This window comes from Streptopelia decaocto, assembly GCF_964273445.1.
Source record: "Streptopelia decaocto genome assembly, chromosome: Z".
Classification (NCBI taxonomy): domain Eukaryota; kingdom Metazoa; phylum Chordata; class Aves; order Columbiformes; family Columbidae; genus Streptopelia; species Streptopelia decaocto.
In genome coordinates this window covers 59408970-59431923 of record NC_138657.1, presented here as the reverse complement: position 1 = coordinate 59431923, position 22954 = coordinate 59408970, and the positions used below count along the sequence as shown (strand labels likewise).

General features: G+C 37.2%; 1 protein-coding gene across 1 annotated transcript in view; it reads right to left on the bottom strand.

The window, feature by feature from the left end:
- Positions 1–22954, bottom strand: part of OXCT1 (3-oxoacid CoA-transferase 1) — an 87746-nt gene that overhangs the window by 5606 nt on the left and 59186 nt on the right. Inside the window, exons 14-16 of the mRNA XM_082074785.1 lie at positions 11703–11792; positions 6997–7077; positions 4827–4928 (exon numbers count right to left, since the gene is read on the bottom strand). Of these exons, the coding sequence (XP_081930911.1) occupies positions 4827–4928; positions 6997–7077; positions 11703–11792 (273 nt within the window). The remainder of the gene's footprint in view (positions 1–4826; positions 4929–6996; positions 7078–11702; positions 11793–22954) is intronic.

The following is a 22954-nucleotide window of genomic DNA, read 5'->3' as shown; positions in this document are numbered from 1 at the left end:
TCCTGGACTAGTTCCAGAAATGTTTCAACATTTCTGACTCCAAGTGCCTATGTGCCTCACTTAATTTGGGACTATTTCTGCTTCACTCAGGGGTGGTTCCATTGAAGTAAAGGCAAAAACTGGAGGACAAAGATAGCACCATTAAAATCTATATACTGTCAAATAACGACAGAAGGCAATTACTGGAGGAGATTATTGTTTTTCTGCTGCCATAGGTTTTGGTGCCATCAAAACCTCAAGCGTTTTACATTTGAATGAGCATATTACGTTAAATGTAATGTCTGCACATTTGATGCTAACAGCTGTCATTTGTGTGCACCACTATCTGTTTCAGAAAGGGTCTGATTCCCATGAGTGCTGAAGTGCCACAACACCTGCTGAAGATAACAGAGGTGGCCAGAGCCCAGCAACACTGAGAACTGGACCCAAATACAACTGTTTGCTCTAAATAAAATGTGATTAAATAAACAGAAAAATGTCAATGTAACAAAAGCGACAGTTTGTGCTTGGAAAACAACGAGTAATCAAGTTTGAAAGGCAGAAAGCCCATTGAGTCCACTGCATTAAACCCCAGCAGAGCCAGCAAATTCAGTATCACCCCGTGCTAACAGCACAGCATTTGACAAGGGTCGACTGTGCTTAATGAAGATTATTTTGCAGTACACAGCCACAGACTCACTACTTTCTTACAGTACCTCCTGAGCTTCAAAATACTTTGCTAGTGTTGAACAAGCTAGTGTTGAACAACTGCTGCTGGGAGCAGTTTGCCTGGGCAGCCTTGCACACGGCCTCCAGACTTGTAGGACACACAACCTGCGGGACTCCCTGCAATTCAAGCTTGTTCACTCTCTGATTTCCAACTCCAAAATACCCTTTTCACAGCTCTGTGCTTATTTCATTATGTTTTTTTATAGCAAGCAGTTCTTTCAAGGCCTGGTTCTGAAGGATGCTGAGTCCTAATAACTGCCAATGACCTTATCAGGTGTGTAAAAGCAAGCTGCTGTTCAGAAATGTAAAAACGGCCTCTCAAAAATAAATGAACAGTGTGAGCATATTTGTTAAAAATAAAAGTTGCTTATTCATTATTAACTCCTAATTATTTGAAATTGTGGATAAAAACAAGTCACAATTCCAAGATGAGCTTTTGTACAAAACTCTGTTCCTAACGTGAATTTTGTAGTGGGTGTGATTGATCAGGAAAAAACACAAGACCCATTTAAAAACTGACTTAATCCTGCAACAGCCTGTCTCCTCAAAGGAAGAAGTACTTCTAGAAAATAAAGCCATATCCTCTATTATTCCGTACTTGCTGTCTTGAATGTGGACAGTCAATTTATTTTTAAATATACATTAGTCAGTTGCTATTTAACTATCTAATGTTTCTATGGCAGATGCTCTTCCTAAACTCCATGTTTTCTTTTAAGATCATTTTGTAAAACTGAGCTTTTAGATTAAAAATAAACAAAAAACCCAACCAACCCAACAAAGAGGAGTGAGGGAGAATTTTCACCCGGACAGACTTATCCTGATTATTTTTATAACGAAATACATCTCCAAAAGTATGGTTCTCCGTCTGTTCTCTCATGGCCTCATCAATGGCATAAGGCAGTACAAGCCCAAATAGATTACCTGACAAGGTGATCTATATACTAGGCAGCAGCAGATTTGATTTAAGCATGCAAGATAAGCCAACATTTTCTCTTCAGAGCACAGTAAAATTGAGGGTGAATTGTTTACTTTTTTATATGATTTTAGTCTATAATGAAGATTGTTGACACTAAATTACATTTTCTTTGACATGTTGTTGTTGCAGATGTTCTTTAGGAGATGTTTTTCCAAATAAGTAAGCAGGCAGTAAAAATGGTACTGTATAGTCAAGCATGTCTCAAAGAAAGCCATAGAGGGCATAAAGCTCTTGTTTCCAAAAAGAGTAGCCTGCAGGGGGATAGTTATTATAAAGGTACAGCCACCCCTTAGGATCTCACCTGTAATGAATGTAGAGAGACGTTTGTTTTACTTCAGATCCTTCACTGCATCCACTCAAAAAAAACCACTAGATAGAGTCAACTCCTCATTTTCGAACCATTAATTCTGTTTCAAACTAGCAAAACATGTGATCCAAAAAAAAAACGCTTTTACTGTAGCAATACAATATCACTAAAGTTTCTGTCACCAATATAAACAAGATGTCTCATTAGGTGAACATAAATAATCACAAGCACAACTATTACTCTTGCAAGGAAGCCTCAGGCAGAATCTTGAAATGTGGGAAAAAAAGACCAAGGATGCTGCTTTCTGCCTGTTACCATGCTCAAATCTGTATTTTCTGAGCTCCAAAACTAAGTGAAGGAGCTGTAGGTGTTTGCTGTTTAGGAAAATCAGGCCAACAAGGGTCCGATATTACACAACGGTGACTGCATTTTGCTGTCACACAGGTTAGTGGAAGTTTTGCTAAGGATTTCAGTGAGAGCAAGACTGGGTCACTGTGGCCTGGAAACTTTCTTTAGAAGGGGAAAAAAATAAAATGAAAGGAAGAGCTAGTGCACTACCATGCCAAAGCTTTAATAAATAAGTCATAGTAGTTCATGCTTTCCATCTGTAATGCTACAGAGATTTCAGGCACCTTTGGAAATGCCGATCAATACGTAACACTGACCCACACACACACCTTGGCCAGAGGTCAGTGCAGAACATGCTTTGCCAGCTTCTACACAAGGTGCATGCTTTCAAGGTGAGCATATGAAAGTACATAAATCATGCAGCATCTACATTTTTCATGTTCACAGCTCGTGTTTTCATGCCTGATCACGGCCACCATACAAAGCAGACTGCCCTGGAGTTCGTCTTCAGGAGAACGAGGAGATGGTGGCTTCCTGATCCCAGGGACCCAGACCTCTCATCAATTGCTAACTTCAGGCTTTCCTGAAGATTCAAAATTTATACTCATCATAGCATTTACAGGAAAGCACTAAAGGGCAGTGGGTGGTGCTAATCTTTTATTGGTCCTAATAGTTTGGCCCTATCATAGGCACCATGTTGCTGCAAAGTTCAATATCATAGCCAACCATTGTAAGTTTATCACCTCTTTCTCTCAATTCTTTGTTGCATCTGCTTTTGTTGCCTTGAACATAGGCTGCTGGACTTTACTTTGGGTAACACACACTCAATTAAATACACATATATCAGTCAAATGAACCAAAAAGAAAACAACTCCTTCCAAACAAGCAGGATTGGAACATGTAGTCATCGGTGTCTTCTAACAATGAAGTCCTTTCCTGCAGTTTCAGTCTGTTTAAATGCTCGCTAAACATGGCTTCTTCAAATTCATCAAGAAGTTAATCCCCAAATTAGATATAATAGAACAATTTTTTTGTGACTGACTACAATAGATACAAAAATACAAGGTCATTTTTATGTTCTAGTTTTGGATGCTAGCTATTTGACAGGCTGATCAGCCAAAGAAAAATAAGTCCTGACATTACTGAAGTTTTAAAAAATTGATCATTTTTTCCTAAATCACAGTGAGAAGCTGAATGAATAATTTCTTTTGCACACAGAATTGCTGAATATGGAAGGTTGCTTCCACTGTAAATTAAAAAATAATAATGACTTCCATAAAATGTTACATGGAAAATTAATAATGGAGCAAAGTCACTTTGTAGCAGTTTCCTGTACTCTGCAGTTGCAGGTCACTCATCTTTAACCAAACAATTTTTCTCAGATAAACAAATGTATTTTCAGAACTGAACAGCTCTTTATTTAAAATATTTAAAACTCCATAACAAAAACATACAGTATCATATTTAGTTACCAGAAATGCTCCCTTTGGACACAGGAAATGAATGAAGTTCCACAAGCTAATTGCTAAAGTAAGTTTTACTTACTGCCAATGGTACGCTAGAAGCCTTAATAACAAACTCTTTCACATACTAACTGCTCTGCAGTCTTTCATTTACGTTCCCTAGAACTACCACAAAACTCTGTGAAGGGGAAAAGTATTACACTTCATTAACAAATATTCCCTAACTACTTCTACAACAAAAACTGTATACTGTCATACTTGCTGTCCTTGCCAAAGGAGGGCTGACCCACCCTGAAAAACCTCACAACATGGAAGAAAAAAATTCATTAGCATGCATGTAGGAGAAGACCATCAAGAAACTATTGTTTGTTATCAACTACACATATGCAATCAGTTACAATCTAGTGCACTACAGCTTTCCATTAATAAGCCAGTTTTGTGTTAGCATTGAGTGAGATTTAAGAACGAATGTGAAGGTCAAAAGGCAGCGGCTTTCTGGATTAACAAAGAGTACAAGTTTCATTTGTACAAGGCAGTGGAAGAGAAAAAACAAATATATCAACAGCAGAGCATTTAATTGATTGTCACTAGTAATACATGAGTGGACATGTGTAGTCATCCCTGCTGAAAAGATTCACAACCCCACCTAAAGAGAGCACGAAAACTTGGCAACAGAGAGTTAGGTAAACTAGTTTATACAGTGGAAAAATAAATATTCATCCATCTCTCAGATATGAATCAGCTCCCCTCTTCAAAGCATCATAAAAGTTCCCTTTCCACATTGTCCTTTTAGTCATTTCTCCATCTCTTCTGTTTTTTCTAGCTTTAATGCTTCCAATATAATCATACTAGATTAGCCCTAAATTGTCTTCTTATTTTCGTTGTAAATCCCACAGGCAATCTACTGAGCCCTCACCTATAAGGAGGAAACTTACTGCATCTGTAAGTCTTCATATGATGAATATTGGTGGAGAATATTTGTTCTGGCACCAGACTAACTATATTCAGTTGTAACATTACTTACTGTGAAGTCACAGCCAGTGCATTTCTTGATATCATCCACTGTCAGTCCTTCCCAGATTTCCACAAGGGTCAACCCTTTCTTCTTGTCCACATCAAACACAGCCTGTCAGGTTCAAATTGCAGACAATTAAGTTTTTATTATCAAAGCAGATAATTAGGATGTAAGCAGCAATATTGTACAAAATGGTGTACTGAAGTAGCTAGTGTTCCTTCAGTAAGAAAAAATACCATTATCAATTGGTTTCACTTTCCACTTTTTGACTGACCAAACCAGATTTCTGCTACATTTATTTGTACCTGAAAGAATCTAAAATATGAGATGTGTTAGTTTCATGGGGAAAATGTGCAACCGTTCTTCATTGCATGAAACAAGTACCATACCCCAATCCAGTGAAAACTGCGAGGTCCAAAGGAAAGGACTGAGACATTCTTTGCTGTAAGACAATGCTCAGCAAGAGATCACAAAGAAAAAAGGGAAAAGATAATATCTCCTCCATTCTTCTATTTTGTTTTTAGGCCAGTAGAGAGGTGCAAAGTGGTTGATCACCATCAGATTATAACCTTCTCCAACAGCTACTGCACACCCAGTACAAATTTTAGTGTTTTCAGAAGCTAGAAATGAAAGACAAGATTTCTTGTATTTTTAATAGAAAGCCTGGGAGAAAATGGCTAAAAGAGCAAAGGCTGTTCTTTCTGATGTCTTCATAAAATATGCTTTGTACTTCCAAGGCTCACATGCACATCAAATAAAAACACCTGTAAAACAATGTCCACTTGAACGGTGCCTGCCAGAGGGACATACCCAGGTTGCAAACTAGTTGCCAGGGAAACCATAAGGTCTATAGTAATTTTACTTAAAAAAAAGTCAATAGCTAAAGAACTGGTGAAGACTGAACTTGAAATGGAAGTGAAGTCTTAAACTCATCACAGAAGTGTATTAAAGTTCAGCAGTCCTCTGGGCACATGACACTGATTCATGGGACTGAAAAATGATGGCTCCTCTAAGTCTTAAAAGAGAAGCTGGGCATAAGAAACATACATATTAGGAAGCTAGTGTGTAAACAGAATTTGCAACACTAAGTACTGTCGTACATTTGTGACGTGTCCTAACAAAGCAACCTGATCTGACAAGTGGTGACTTTTCAAAAAATTTCTGTATGTTGTTTATTTTCTATTATAGCACAGGGAAAGAAGCATAACAGCCATTTTTAAAGAAGCTGTGGCTATGCCACTTTTGTATTGAAAAATGCACAATCCTATAATACATACATGGCACCAACCTAATATCAGTCCTTGTTCAGTCTCATTTTTTTGTACCTTACATTTGTATATGGACAGTTAGTAGCAGACTGGGAAAACTTCCATATTTTCATTTATTTTCCCTTACTTTGTAGAGAAAAAAAAAAATCAAACACAACTTTAAATTACAGTAGCAACACACCACCCAGAGAAAACAGATTCTACATCAGCACCTTTGATGCATTCTACTTAGTACAGAGGACTACTCTAAGCCCTTAAAAATGTAAACACTGACAATAAAAGGAGCGTGATTACAGCAAAAAACTTGAGTCACTTGTCCTTTGCTGAAAAGATTAACTAATGTAGTTTGAGCAGCAGCAACATCAGATGCTCACATGTCCTTGCACTGGACAGTACATTGCTTCACAAGTGGAATCAAGTAAGGAAAAAAGAATTAAAGCCCTACTACAGATACGGGTTACGTTTCTCTGAATGAGTCTAGCATACACCAAGAAAGACACTGATTCTCTGCTACACGGTTGTTGCTCTACTGGAAAAAAAATGAGCTGTGAATAAAGCTGGTTTTGAGAATCTGCATCTCACATAGCAAATTTTCAGGAATGCTTTGGGAAAAACAAAGAGACACATACACTGGATACCTTTTATGTGTGGCATCTTTGTTCTGAAGGTGTCTAAGAGTATGGTCCAGTATGCTAGATGTCAATGGTAAAAGCTTTAAAAGGAAAAATAGGAATGCCAAGACCTCTGGAACTGAACTTCAAGGGAAGTTTTGCCCTTTATTTCTAAGAGATACCAAATATATTCTTCATTTTTACTAAGCTTTACCACTTTTGCTGAGTGTCCATTCTTAGGGATAGAGGAGGAAAGCATTGACAAAAAAAAAAAAAAAGAAAAGAAGAAAAGTATTTTACCTTTTCTGTAATTATGCGGTTTACACATTGTTTCCCAGTAAGTGGTAAATTGCACTTTTCCAAGATTTTATGCACGTTGCCCTGTGTTTAACAACATACAGACAAACATTAATTTTCAAAAACAACACAACTTACTCAGAATTTAAATATATACATGAAAAAGAAAAATCACAGCTGTAGCCATTCAGTGCTATTGAAACGTTCACTGCACTCAGAACACTCGTTCAATTCACTTCTATGGCAGATTACATCTCTGGCATTTTGGGACAGTTATTACTTAAATCCCACATATAGGGACATGACTAATAAGAATCTCACTGTATCAATGAGTGGGCTCCTGAGTTTAGAAGTTCTGCGTACTTCTGCTTAAGAAGTTGCTTTCCTCTGCAATGTGAGGATAACAAATACATGGGACCTCACTGATGACACATAAAGGACAAAAATTGGGGAAAGACACTGCGGGCATGACATTTCTCTGTTTTATACTTTATTGCAAACACTATATGCAGAATCAACCATATTCACAGGCATTTCAAAGGGCTGAAGTGCATAGTCATGCTCTCAAAATGGTAAATTCAGTTTCTTTACCTACAATGGGATTCCCATCCCCTCCATTTCTCCAGGAAAGCCCAAAAGCAGAATAAGATAAGTGCAATATGCTCATTTTCAAGTGCTACACAGAAGCTCCATTATCTCTGTTTTAGACAGAATGAATTAGCAAGCAAATAAAGTAGAAAACAATTTAAATATATAAAATAGAATTTACTTTAAGGCACTTCCTTTTCTGGGTCCCCAAAAGGCAGCAACTCTAAATCCTGGCAAAAATATTACCTAATGAGAAGACAGAGCTTCTGACATGAAGTTGGGCAGGTAAGGTTTGGGTGGTGAGTTTTTTTGGGGGTATTTTCCTCCTCCTTTTTTTTTTTTTTTCTTCTTCCTTTTGTTTTAAAAGGAGTTCACAAATGTCTTTAGATACTCCTAAATGAAATGTAGGCTGCAAGAGCACTGAATGAATATAAAAGAGATGGATCACTACATTTTAATCAGTATTTGTAGGCGTTTTACAGAGGTAGTATTAAATGCACATTTCTCCCATTATCCCATGGTTTTATTTTTTCCTCTAATTATCAGTTTTCAGTTATGCATTTCAAAACTCTCAGAGTATTACATCTCTCATTTAACCATATGAACATAATGTTTTTTAAACTTACAATCATCAGTTTGCCTTTCTGCTTACTATAAACTCAGGAACCATCTCTCAGCCATTTTGACTCCTGAGTGATAGCAAAATGAGCAATCCAAGTGCTTTTAAATTAATCTTCTTATATGAAGAACTATTTCTTCATTCTCATTCTAATTCTAATTACACTGGCAAAATCCACATCTGGTACCAAGGCAACCATTCTGATGAAACTAACTCACTCTTAATGAAAATAATTACTTGAATAGTGTTACTTCCAATTGGTCTACTTATCTCGTCCATCTCAAGGACCTTCTTGTGCACTTTGCCTAAAAGCCAAGATTAATCTGTGCTGTTTGTAATATCTTCGGAAACGTATGAGGTTTACTTCTCAGCCATATGAAATGAAGTATCTCTTCCTGTTACTCAACTGAGACTGAAATGAATGGCCTTGCAGAGGTGACAGCTTGACCCTGAAAACTGATACATTCCAGCTTCTTAACACTGGAACTGAAGATCATTGTACTACCAGTTTGCACTAAAGATGACTTTTGGAAGACATCCATCACAACACTACCAGAATGGGAATCCCAATGGAACTGCATGAATTTTTACCATCTGAGTTTATATGGGATTTGTTCAGATAAAGGAAAAGACTGTTGTGTAGATACATAAAACCTTAAGGTGTTTCAAACTGCTTTAAGTCAAAAAAGCTGCTGTTGAAGAACAGAACTGTCTTTAATCTTGTACAACACATTGAAATAAAAACTATTGGTGGTGAAAGGAGTTTTCAGTTCAGTGCTGCAGGTTCAGTCACATCCAAATCAAGTGCTTAAAATTAGTTTCCATTGTATTTTTCTGAATGGTGCAGACAACTCATTTCACAACATGGACCAACTACCAGCCATTAACTTACTATGTTTTACAAAACAACTCAATGATGCCATGGGGGTAGGAACTTGACTGTTTTTTCTCTTAGGCAGTATTTAGCAGATTAGGCGCAGATGCACAGTGACTGTATAGAGATTAAATAACAACCTAATATGGTTATAAACAAAAAAAGCAATTTAGCAAAAATACATTAAGAAATACCATAATGAATCAGACTTAGGGTCCATTAACCAAGTGTCTCACAGTGGTTTACACATACGGGGCAAAAATTGAGCCACCCTTCCAGAGATATGCCCTCCTGGTTCCTGACATGCTGTGATGTACAGATTTCCTGAGCTAAGGACTCCTTCTGGGCAATGCTATTTAATTATAAGATCATAGAAACATTTTGGTTGGAAAAGACCTTTAAGATCATCAAGTCCAACCGTTAACCTAGCACTTGAATGTATTTGCCGCCCTGAACTGGCAGAATTCACATTAACCCCTAAATCGGTTCACAAACCTACAAAGCTAAAAGTATACCTGGTATCTCTTATGTTCTACATACTTTCCAGCAGACATCTTGCTTCTGCCTACATAATCCAATAAAACTGTTGACGGGAACAGTGACTCCTTCCATTTCTTCTAGATGAGACTCACAGAAAATATCTGCTATTAGACTCCAAGCTCTTACACTGCTTCAAAAGGCAGGTCTTCTCATGGCTTCTGCCTTGTTCAGTACCATGTACTCCTCATGGCACTATGAGCATGCCTACTAAGTAGCAGAAATTAGCTGCTCAAGAAGTGAAGAGCAGGCTCCTATGCCATTTTTAGCTCCCACTTGTTCCATATCTTCCAGAACTTGTTTCTGGTGTTCTTTCATTCGTTTCAGCACATACCGCATATTCCCTGCCCGGGCAGAAGAAGCACAGTCCTCTACATATGCATGTGGCACTCCCAGCCAGCTCTGAGCACAATGTACACATTCGTTATTCTCCATATGTCTCCTTGTTGTATTTGTTTTCGCACAGGAAGAAGAGTGTCATTAATGAGCTTAACCTCACAAAACAGTGTAGTCCGTCTCATACAGACTTAATTCTCTGAGCTCCTGCATCATCCTGCCGATCATCTTCAACCTCATTAGCTGCCTATGAAAAATGTTTCTTCCCATCTTAGAAATGCTAGTTGCTAATTTCATTTCACTATCCCTATGTCTTTTATAAGGCAGTGACTAGCCATTCTGCATCCTTTTTCTACATGCCCTTATTGGTTTCTGTCTTTCTATGCTACCCTTCCTCAATAGTGCTTCCTAACCTGAAGAGTCCTCTGCAAAACTCATTTCATGTTCTATCAGCTTTCATCTGTACCTTTTGTCTTTCATTACATGTACACCAGGCATCCCATGTACATCAGAGCCCGAGCTATGTATATATATGCCAAAATAAATGTCTATGCTTGGACTGTTTGTAACAGTGAACCTATCCCCAGTAACTAGAAATTTAGCATTAATATTTATTCAGATCACATTCATACCTGAAGTACGTATCTGAGCAAATGGATAACTACATACTCAGTTTTTGGGAGGCTGTGATAGGGATGTGAGTATATCGATGAATTTGCTTTGCACTTTTGTTTACTTATTTACAAATATGCACACTCAAACTACTGGATGAGACTCAGTCCTGCTGCTGCAAATGTGCCTTTTGAGATCACAGCTTAGGATAAATTGTAAAACTATTATAGTTTTCAACAATTTTTTTTTAAACTGAAAATTCATTCTTCAAATCACATTTTAAAGCCACACAAATGTTAATATATTTAACTTTCATATTTTCATATTTACTATAGCTTACCATGCAAATCCCTTTTGCTTCTCTTTATGCATTCTGACTGGGACATGATATTGAAAAATACATAACTAATTCTTATTGTAGACATACAAGGAATTTGGAATAACAGAAACACAGATATTAAACAAAAGGTTAATTTTTAAATATTCGGTATAGTTCCCTGAAAAGAGATTTTTGTCCTTCAGTCCATTTTTCTCATGGTTTGGACAGTGCCATTTCAGAAGTTTAAAATGACAAGTTTCCTATGACCTTCTGTAGGAGAAGGTTTATGTCTATAAAATTCCCCCCACAAAGAAGTCTCTAGATTAACCTCTATCAAATAATGATGCAAGGCAGCCTGCATCTCATCATACCAGAAAGATCTATTCTATTAAGCTGTCAGTACCAATTTGACTGACAACTTCAAAGGTAAATATCTTTCCATCATAACAAGTATTTAACCATGGGGACCTCATTTTTCATATGATTCTGAGGTGAAGAGTAAAACCTCCGGGGTACCATCTACTATACCTCAGGCAATTGCCACTTCCATTAAATTTGCATGAAGTAAATAAAATATGTTTGCAGCTTTTAAACATCAAGTTAATATTTCATTTTTTCCACGGTGCATGATTCACTTACAAGAGGAAGGAATGATACTAGCCTTGCCCCCTGTTGCATCTCCATAATAACTAAAAGCAAGCTGTCAAAGTAATAGAATTAATGTAAAATCTGTTGTTTATTTTTTTCTTCTTTTTTTTTTTTTTTTTTTTTTTCCCCGGTATGGCACAAAACACCTTTTAGAAAGAAGAAACAAGGGGCCTTACCTTGGCTGAGTGCTCCATGGTGACAACCACTTTGGTCTGCGCACTGGACACCAGGTCCATGGCACCCCCCATTCCTTTCACCATCTTGCCCTAAAATTAATTTTTATTAGAAATGTAATATTTTTACTGTTTAAAAAAACCCCATATAAATATATCTATATATATTTATATCTGCAATGACAAGACAAGATATTCACACTTTCCTCATCCTTTGCTGCATAGAGAGCCCACCTATTTAATCACCCCTGTATTCAAACACTAATAGAGCTTCACCTGAGCAAAACCAGCTGTTTTATTCTAGGCCCTATATGATGCCAATAGAAGAAGAATGATGAGTAGAATAAGGATCCACTGTCATGGCTGGTGCCCTGGGTTGTAACTTAAATCTGAGTGCTACCATGTTGGAAGCCCCAACATCCACGAGCTATAAATTTAATTCCAATGGTTCTGATATTAGAAAACCAAAGTGTTCATTCTCCTGTTGACAGAAATGCCATTAGTTCCTCAAAAGAAACCTTTGCTTATGAAATTTAGCAACAAGAACATCCGAGCATTCTGCACATGCCAGTTTAGAAAGCTATGACTTGTATCACTGTATCAACATAAACTGATCTTTTTGTTCTCTTCCAGATGTTTGTGGATGTCATTTCAGAACATGAGCAAGTAAATGAATGTGGATCAGCATTCCCTTCTGTTTTTCCCTCAAACCAAGCAATGCTCTCTGCCTCTGTGGCTTGTTCTTTTAGAGTGTCAGAATTTCACCTGTGACCACAGCAGCTACATTATGGCTTGATGTCCTCTACTTTTACTACCATAATGCTACCCCTGTCTGCTTCCCTCACCTTAAACTTAACACATCTGATCTCAGAAGGTAAGAGGTCCAAACTTGGCAAACTTCTGCTAGGAAATGACCATAAGTACAAAGTCCTATTGGTACGAGCAGAGCAGTCATTTTTGGACAACAAGCACTAGACCCCAAAAAACAAATGCATAACAACCTCATATGCCGCTCCAGAGTCACCGAGGAGGGCAGAAAGGGGAGTGGAACATCAAGGCATCTGCATGATGGGAGAAGTTAGTAAGAAGCACAAGCCAAGGAATTTTACAGATTAAAATAAATTAATTTCCGTCTTAAGTGTTTCGTATTTGTTCTTTTTTGACTGGTTATTATCTGTAATTAAAATAAATTACGGACTGTAATACAATGTACACTATTTTATATATGAAACCTAAAAGGCTATGATTAAACAACTGGTAAATTTCCTTGTGTGAAGCCTTTCTCTCATGCCTCCTTTTATCAGCTATGTAGCTCAGTACCTTACTAGTATCAGTACCTATTGTCTGTGATTTAAAACATATGGAAAAGACTTACGTCATTAAGCTGCCAGACCAGCAACTTACTGGTACCTTGATCACTATGGTCTCTTGTTCATAATAAAGGGAATATACTCACATAGCCCCCAAAAAGTAATCATATTTCCTTACTGTTTGTACAGTGGAGAATAAATCACATCTTCCTATATCTATAAACAACTCCTTTGGAATTTCTCATGTCAGATTAGTATTTAATATGAACCACACTAATTAACATTACTACTAAATATTTCTTTGCATATACAAAGCTAAAATTATGAGGGGATTTACCTCTGTCCAGAACTTCCTAGTAATGCTCAGACCATTCTCCACCCTACCAGGAAATTCAGAGACTGCAATGACCTCTCATCTGCCTGCCAGGGTCTCAATGACAAGATAATGTGGAGTAGTGAAAGACGGTGGATTATCTCCCCAGTAACTCAGAACAGGTTTGCACTGAGGATTATGCTATCAATACACCTATTCTGACAATGCCATTAGTACATTTTCAAAGCCTTTTAGTTCTATTAGCTAGTAAATAGCTAGGAAATATCTGAATATATAAGTGCCAATGAAGGACAATGGCAGATCTACTGCTGGAGCAGCTGTCATACAGGACTGAGAGACTTCATCCCTTTGTGTATATAGAAGCAGGAAAATGCAAATTAAGTTGAAGAGAGGGACTTAGGGACCTTAAATTGCTACATCTGCTCTTCCTTTTAAAGTAGACATACCACTCACCATAGGGTGTCTGGTAAAGCAAATCAATTAAGCATTAATTCCAAATACCCAAGTAATTCCATGCTTTTATTTTGAGGAATATCCAAAAGCCTAAGAGCCTTTACATGACTCTCAGTGCATCTACCAAACTCCCACAACTTGCACTTTCCCCCACACCATAGCCTGGGGGATGACTGCATCCCAAATTTGAATAAAAATGCTCAAGACTAAAAGATGGTTCCCAAAAGACATTTTGTTCCTTTTTGCCTAGGATTAGCATGCAGACTGAAACAGTTTTGATATTTAGAAACACTGCACATTTAAAAGCAACAACTAATTTCTGTTTCTTTTAAATTTTAATAGCATAGTTAATCACATCTGATTTAAGTCAGATGGTTTTATTTGAATATTTTGCATATAATATGCAGTCTGTCATAAAAATACCTTCTCCTCTCCTGAAGACTGCTTGCAACAGCCACCTCTGCTGTGAAATCTTTGAGAATAACTAACTTTGATTTCTAATGCTGGATACTAGCTGAAGTGGGAACTATGCACTGAATTTCAAAAAATTCATGGAAATTTTTGTTTATTTTTGATTGAACAGGGCAAATTGCAGGCAGTAAAACTGTTCACTCTTGGTTACTGGATAAGGCATTTAAGTGTAAAGTAATAACCTGTACAAAGCTCAGTTGTTTTAGACAATTAATTAAAAAAGGAGGTATTTCAACTAAGCAACTGCTATATTACGTTTCAAGGTTTCCTGCTCCTTACCATGTTTGTAAGGCTCAGGATTTGCATGCTTCCCCCTACTCATTTAAGATTATTTTTGTTAGTTCCAAGTTACATTGCTGGTACTAGCTTAAGAAACCAGAAGGACTTAGGTCAGTGGCAGAGCACTGGTAATGTGAAGGAACATTATAAAGCTCTCTTCATCAGCAACACCTTGAAGTGAGAAGAAAAGCTTTTTGAATTAACCATGTGCTTCCTGTGAGGTCCAATGTTGGCAACACTTACACAGAGGCTTAGGTAGAAGAACAGAAACAAGCTGATAGCTTCCTTGTAGCTCTTTTGTTCAAACAGTTACTATAAAAGGTACATATTGCAGGGAGGAATTCTTTCTCTGTTGTACTTCATCATCAGTTCTTGCTAAGTCTCAATCCAAATATGTAAGAGGTGGAAAGTCACGGACCTGCTGGTTTTTGTTGTTGTTGTTGGTTCCTTGGTTTTGGTTTGGTTTTTGTTTGTTTGTTTTTAATTACAATATTCAGCTCTTCCACTTTCTCACAGTCATAAAATCCCACTAAATTAGGGGAAATTCTTATAATGCCTACTTATTGCAGAAAAAAATATTTTTTTTATTGTGGTGATGTGGTATCCTCAAGAAAATATGAGAGAAGGGTATATATTTTCTCATCTGATGTTTTCATATCTGAACACCATTTGAGTGGTCAAAATACAACATTAAAGAGCCTGAGAAAGTAATATAGCCTAACAGTGATTCTTAAACAGAAACATTCCTGTTGGTTTGGTCACCTGTGGCATCCCACACAATCTATGTCTTTGCAGCAGAAGATTGCGAGTCATCCGAAGTGGGCAAACAGTCAAGATACTTCCACAATGGTACTGTAAGCTAGAAAGACGCCTAACAAGCAAGAAATAATTTATAAGAAAATCCAAACAGATTAAAAAGAGGTGGCTGAGAGAAAAAAAGCAAAACGGTGGAGCCCTCAAACACTGTTAATATTAAGGTCTTGAATCCATGTTGGTGTTTTACACCCTTCCTCTGTATTTCCAGGGAGAATTTTTCTTCCATAGTTGAATGTTACAGCTACCACCAACATCACAGGATAATATACATCTGAACTGATCTGGTTATGTTAAAAGAACATAATTATTTGAAGCAAACACATATCACATCAACACTACAGCAAAGCATATGCTAATGACATGTTCAAGAAACAGTGAAAACTTTTAAAAGATAAATGCAGTTTTAAGGATTAGAATGCAGATGGAAATAAAAGCATGAATAATTTAATTTAAATCTGAATATCAAAGGACAGCCAAGGTGAAAATGTACACATGTTTGAAAAGGAACAGTGCTACTTCCCTGTTGAAGAGTCCTTGCCCGTGTTGCCAATTGCACTAATAAGGTATTAAATAAATAGCGTTTAGTTTGAAATTTCTCTTTCCCTCCATTAAATAAAAAAAATAATACATATGCCTCACACTATGCTGAAAGTTAGTAGAACCACTTTTCTAAACACTTTTACAGAATATAATGAATGCTTCTAGTTTAAACTACAGGCCTCATGCAGGCTTCCCATCCAATCTGAATTTTCAAGCATCCCCCTGGAATACCTTGAAGAAGCTACCTAGGATGAGAGAGTAAAGATTTTAAGAACATCAGTATGGCCTCTGATGGTCACAGACACAGACTAGGTGTCAGGTACAGCATTCACCACTGGTCTCAGTTTCCTTATGAAAGGAAATAATCAGGTTGTGCCAAGGACAGCTACTAAAATTCAGAGCAACAGGAACAGTATGAACTCCACAGAGAAAAGCAGAAATGAAGGTAATGCAGTGGATACAAGACACCTCCATCACCACCATCAATGGTGCTAATGCTGCAGCAGTGAAAAGGATGAACTTAGAACCCCTTTGAAGATTTCTGCTCTGCCCCTGCCTGCAGTGGTGTGTCTGCACCAACAGACATTACTCGCACAGGGCTCCCTCTCCATACACGTACTGTCTGTCTTCACAGGTGTGCCAGCTTCAAAGGACATGCACAGCACAGGTAAGGTGGTCATCAGAGCCACTTACAATTAGTTAACTAAAATACCCCATCAGTTGCTGTGGGGTTAGATGTGGTTGCTTTGGGGTTTTTTGTTTGTTTGGAGCGGTGCATATTAGCACGGATCTCAGGTTTGTACGAAACAAATAACAAACAGGAGGTAATATTAAAAATATATATATGCATAAACCTACTCTAACTACAGAAAACTGTAGATGACAATCCTACACCCATTGCTAATAGTCCTGTCCAGTGTTTAAAGGAAAGGTAGGTTTATAGTTGATTCTAAATCAAAAGGCACAACTCTTCCAGATTTCACTTTCCATTTCTTCAGTGGAAAAGACTGGATGAAGACTGTATCAAAAAACATGGATAAAGCTGAAGATTACATGTTCTGAAAAATGCTTCCTCGTCCTCTTGTCCACTAACTTTAGTCTTTATATGGCACAATTACAGAATTATTGTAATTATACTGTCAACTATAACAGCTAGATTAGATTTTACTCTTAGAGTATGACAATAAAAATTACTAAGAAACACAAGGAAATAATTAATGGGATTTTTAAATCAGTAGAGTTGGTAATGCAACAAAACAACAAAGAGTTGATACTGACTGAATGCAATAGAACCAAGCACACTCTATATGCCTAGCAGCATGAAGATATCTTTTAAAGGATGTCCAAAATAAAGATTTAGTTGTATGGCTTAGCCATAACCAGATAAGTCCTAACATAGACGCATAGTGAAAAGTAAAATCGAAAAGTAAGTATAATTTTTGAAAGAATGGAACCTAAGTCCTTGAGTCACTGATACTTTTTGGCAAAATTTATTAATAATTCTTCCCTAAAATATAGCATACACAAATATGTCCACTAACTATATTTTTATTTTTACTTTCCACAATCAGAAAATTTAGGTAGCATAAAATATGTGCAAAGAAAATTTGTCAGATTTTTTTCCTTTATTCTCCCATAAAACTAACTTGAAAAATCTGTTGGCAACAAATTCAAATGACTGAGTGAAATTCAAATGAGTACACTGAGAAACTGCCATCTCAGGAGCCTCTCAAAACAGCCTGTGACGTGCTTCACTGAAATGGATTTTCTTTGCAGTGATTAATGTTATTTCAGCGTAATGGGACAGTTAAGCCTTCCATTTACTTTTGCGTACCATTTCCAAAACACACAGCATAGCATGCAATAATTAAACACTACTGGCAATATAATACTAGTCTCACTTGGAAGTGATGGTTCCATATTGTAGTCACAATTGTTGCCACTAACCCACAGATCAGGAGTCTTTTGACATATGCTTGCATTTTCGAGACAGGCAGAATTTCTTCAGCTGCTCTCATTATACAGTTGCCTAATGCATAGCTGCCACTTACCACATTGAAAATTTAAGAGTATGAATAAAGTATGAACAGTGAGCTCCTACACTCCTTCCATGCAGTCTGAAGAGAAATAAAGACAAACAAAACTGACAGAAGAAACACTCAAGAAAGTGGAAGAAGTAGAGCTAACACAATACACTCCCTTTCTCCTTTGAGGCTCCAGAACTCTTCCAATGGTGGTAATTATGCATGGGTTCTGCAGGGCTTCCCAGCACATGTTTGTTGTATCAGCAATAAGCTGATAAACTACTTCAGATTTCATTCCAAGACACGTGTTTGAAAAAACCTAGTACCCCGTCATATTAAAATAAAATCCCATTGAAATGTAGATTTCCAAGGAGACTCTAGGTAACTGCAGGTCCTGCCCTTCCCCTTTGTTCAGCTGCTACTGTATAAACCCTACTAACTCATGTCCTAGACATCAGACTACTTCACAATACTACTAAGAGAAACCTTGCTATTCAGCTAAATTAACCTGCAGATTCCCTATTCATAATTTATCTGATTTGTAGTGCTTAATTTATTTTACAGTTAATAGTAAAAATATATTTCTTAAAATTTCTTGCAATGCTGTATAACTTGAAACAAAACTCTGACAATTAGACGTACTCAGTGCAACAGAACTACTGGAAGAAAAGAGTTACTAGACAGCGTGTTTGGATTCAAAAAGAAAATACACCTTATGCAAAAGCAATCCTAGTCAAGCAAAGTTGCAAACAGCCTGCAACAGAGCTCCTTGGCGAAGACATATACTACTCTCAGGCATTCAGGGATACATGTCCTTGCATCATTTAACACTGATAATTTCAAGTCAGAAAAACTCTTGCTGTGGAGCCTTCTGCTCTCAGGTTTGGTACTACAAATAATAACAAAAACCAAAGCCAGAAACCCCCTCTCCCAGACACATACTCAGCTGGCTTTTGTCAGTTTACTTTAATTTTTAAAATGTCTCTACCAAAGAACACACAGTTTACCTCATGGTCAAAGTGTCCAAAACTGAGCAAAAATGTACTGTCAAGGTCTGTAGAAAAACTACCAACAATGCATAAAATTGTATTCCTAACATCTTAGGTTATACTGACCTCTACAGATGGTAAATTAAAAGATTTATTACCAAATTTAAATTTGGTTTGCTCATGTCTCCTTTTCAGATAATCTTTTTTGATAAATCTTAGAATTTTTGTATCATTTTTCTTTCCATTTATTTCATTATTAATGCTTTAATCCTTTACCTTTGGCTACCCCAAGTCAGAGCACTAAAAATTGAGACTGCTGCTTCTAAACTTCAAGGATTATTTATTTCTTTATTTATTTCCCTGAACAATCCAGATTTATGTATCCAAACTGCATCACCCTGCACAAATTACATCACCCTCTTGCTCAGCCCCCTAACAACATTACCCTAGCTATCAAAACATGAATTTTATACTCCAGCAGAAGAATATACAAAGCTAGAGTTAATTTTCTTGCTCAAAATTGTATTTGGTTTATACTGTTTGTATGGAATAGAGATGTTAAATAGTATCAGTGTCACTATCATCCCTGAGGCTGTTGCTTGTTAACTGAACTGCTGACCATGAGGCTTTGAGCCCGGCAGTTAGGAAATCGCCAACTTCCTTGGCATGTTTGGATGTATCCCATCTGTCCTCCTGGACTTCCACATGTCCAGGTTACTTAATCAGTCCTTTTCTACTGTGGGTTCTGTCCACCCTCTCCCAAATTCTACCACTAGCTGTACTGACCACACCACTAAAGTCTAAGGCAAAGATGTTGAGTATCTCCGCCTTCATCCAGAAGTACGTTACCCTCCAATTAATTACATGCTTCATAATTATGTTTTTTATCTGTAACAAGTTTCTGCCTACTGAACTGTGATGACACAGACATTTCATCCATTTTGCTCATTCAGATTGATCAACTTGCAGCTGCAGGACTCCTCCACCACTAGTTCAATGTTTTTTCTGCTGGTACACTATGTCAGAAGTATTAGTAGTTACATGATTAACACGGTTTAATGGCTAAGGGATGTTCAGAAATGCACACTACAATAACAGAACACCTGGTGTCACAGGGGAACATTTCAGAAGTTCTTGTGTTCTGTTTTGACCTAAGTCCAACTTCTGATATATTTTACAGAGGCAACCAGAGTCACATACTTTCCCGAAGGCTGTAGAAAATAAAGCAGTACTTTGTAGCAAGGTGTAGCTACCAGAGAGGCAGCAGAAACTGTTTCATAAAATGTTTCTATTCTGAGGATGTCTAAAAGTCACCAGTAGAAACAAACTACAAATAAAGCAAGTAAGGGGCAAGGAGATGCGCAGTCAATCCCACAACTTTTAAAATCCAAAGTGAGACAATTTAAACTGCTACTGGAGATAGGACCACTATGGCAGTGCATCCTCATTCTGCTGCTCTGCAGATGCAGTGAAGCTGCCCTGCCAGCAGCAATTTCTCACAGCAGCTTGAGAGACACTGATAGGTCAGGTTCTGTGTTCTTCACCGACACAGTGAAATGTGGCTCCATCCAGTAGCTCCCAGCGGCCACAGGCTCCCATCTGCTCTGACCTGTCTGCCCTACTCCATAGCCATGTCCTCAGCATTTCTCTTCCACCTCTCTTGGCCACCTTCTCCCAGCTTCCCTCTATTCCCAAAGGCTCCTCAGAAACTTGCCACCTCCTGCTTCTTTCCCTCCCCAGACACCCTCTTGTTCGTTGGAGAAATATAAAATGGAGGAATATAAAAAGCCATTAAGTAGTAGCGCTTAATGGAACAATACTACCAATAAGTGCCAGTGTTTAGGAAGTAACTTCTGCCTTAGCAAACAGCATTGTTTACTGTATGTGCTTAGAATATTCTCACCTTCTTCCTTCACTCAAGGGATTTTCCTCTCCATTAGAAATTACCAGATAAGAGCAAAGAGAGGGCTGTAATTATTGCAATGAGCCTTCCTTAGCTCAGTTCTTAATAATAAGTGCAAGTAAATACATGCATGCACACACGAGGTCTCAAGCATTCTTTTATTGGAAGGAAAGGATAGCTTAATGATGGTACTTTTTCAAAACACAAAATTCAGAGTTATTACTTGCCCATGAAATAATGGTGAATACTGTCACTCCAAGAACCCAAAAGCTACAGCATATAAGAAATACTTAAACCAAACCTAAATGCAAAGAGAAGTGAAATATGTTACAATAGAATACAGCTTAGAGTGTCCTTACACTATGAGCTTTCAGCAAAGTTGATCTTTGCATCACCCCCCACAAATCTTTTGACTAAGAAAAGATGCGTCTCATTCAGGTTTCAACTCAGCTGCAGATAATGTACCATCTTATTTACAGGAAAAGCAGGAAGAATGCCTACATGCTGGTTAATCCCATTTAAAATCTGTACTGTAGAACAGCAGTAACACATCAGTAAATCGGATTAAGAATCATCTGACCAATAGATCTCAAAACGAAGTAACCAAAGGGAAATGATTGCTGGTTAGAAATGCTCCTGGCTGAATTTATGGAGTGTCATCAGGCATATTTACTCACAAGTAAATACAAAGTCTGCAAAATAAATTTTCCGACAGTAAACGATTATTAAGAGTGGCAAATGAGGATTGCAAAAAGTCACAGGGAACCATATAGTGTATGCTAGTAAAAATGTACATCTCAAAGGTAACAAAAATACAAAAAAAAAGCTATCCAAAGTTGTGGTTTATATGTTCTTGTTTTGAAAACGTATGTGTTACTCAGAAATTTTGAGCTGAACACAATGGAGAGGTACCTTCATAACGAAAATAAGAAATTTCAGATATGGAAAATAATGCCCTTGATATGCATTTAGAACTAAAATCAGCATCTTCTAGAGACCCTAAAGCATTGAAGGATGGAATATGTAAGTTTGCACAGTTTTGAGAAAAAACTTAGAATACAAGCTAAGCTTCAATGTTTCAATAAATGTTTGTAAAGTTGGCATGAGAAAATGGCAATACATCTTGATTTTAACTGCAAGTTTTAATTTAAAAAGTCCTGCAACTCTATTTACAAATACTATGAAAAGTAACAACCCTAAATACTGCTCACTAAAATGCTTTGCAGCATAGCAGGAAGGTTCTAGGAAAAGCCAATGGGAGTGGAAGTTAAAATTAAAATTAAACTGAAAATACAGCACAGTGGCATTGAAAAGGAAAACAAGTGGTGAATTTTTCCAGCTCATGACACTACTTCTTGAGAATGAATGCTATAGTGAATAGCTTTTAGATTCAACACAGATGTAACTGCATGAAATTTTATATGTTGAGATACCAATATGGTCAGTTGAATTTACTGTGATTTTTTTTGCCTTAAAATCTATCCACTGATTAATCAGGAGTTCCTTTTCTCAAATATTTTAGCTTCATAAGCTATCACTAGAGATGCATTATTGCTGGTTTACTAGGAGTACTTCAAAGCAGGAATCTTTATTTATGACTTGTTCACCTGGATATTTTGAAGAATGCTTCTCTTGCCACTTCAATTTACAAATGCAATGAAAAAGCAAACATACCAATTATTCCTACATAAAATTCAGCCCACCCCCTTCTGCTCTTCAATAGGCATTTCAGAAACAGCTGAAGTGAACAGAAGGCTTTACCAGGTGCAGGAACATGTAACACTGCTTTTGCAGGACCAACGGATTGCCAAAGCAGAAAATCCCAGGAATTAAGTAATCTTGAATATAAAGCATAGTCTAGTCTATATTTTTGCAAAAGTATAAACAGAATCTCAGTTTAAAGCAACCCAGTTAAACCAAACCTAAAATTTATCTGACAACTGGAATAAAGAGATGCACAAATTAAAATCATCTCAAACTGTGCCTATAAGAAAAATCTAAATATTATTTACCAAAAAAAGGGTTTATACTATAACAAACTACCTTTTCTAGTCTATCTTCAAAATTTTGACAGAGAATGTGATAATACAGAATCATTTTTAAAGCCACTATTTAAGCAAGTAACTTCTGCCTGTA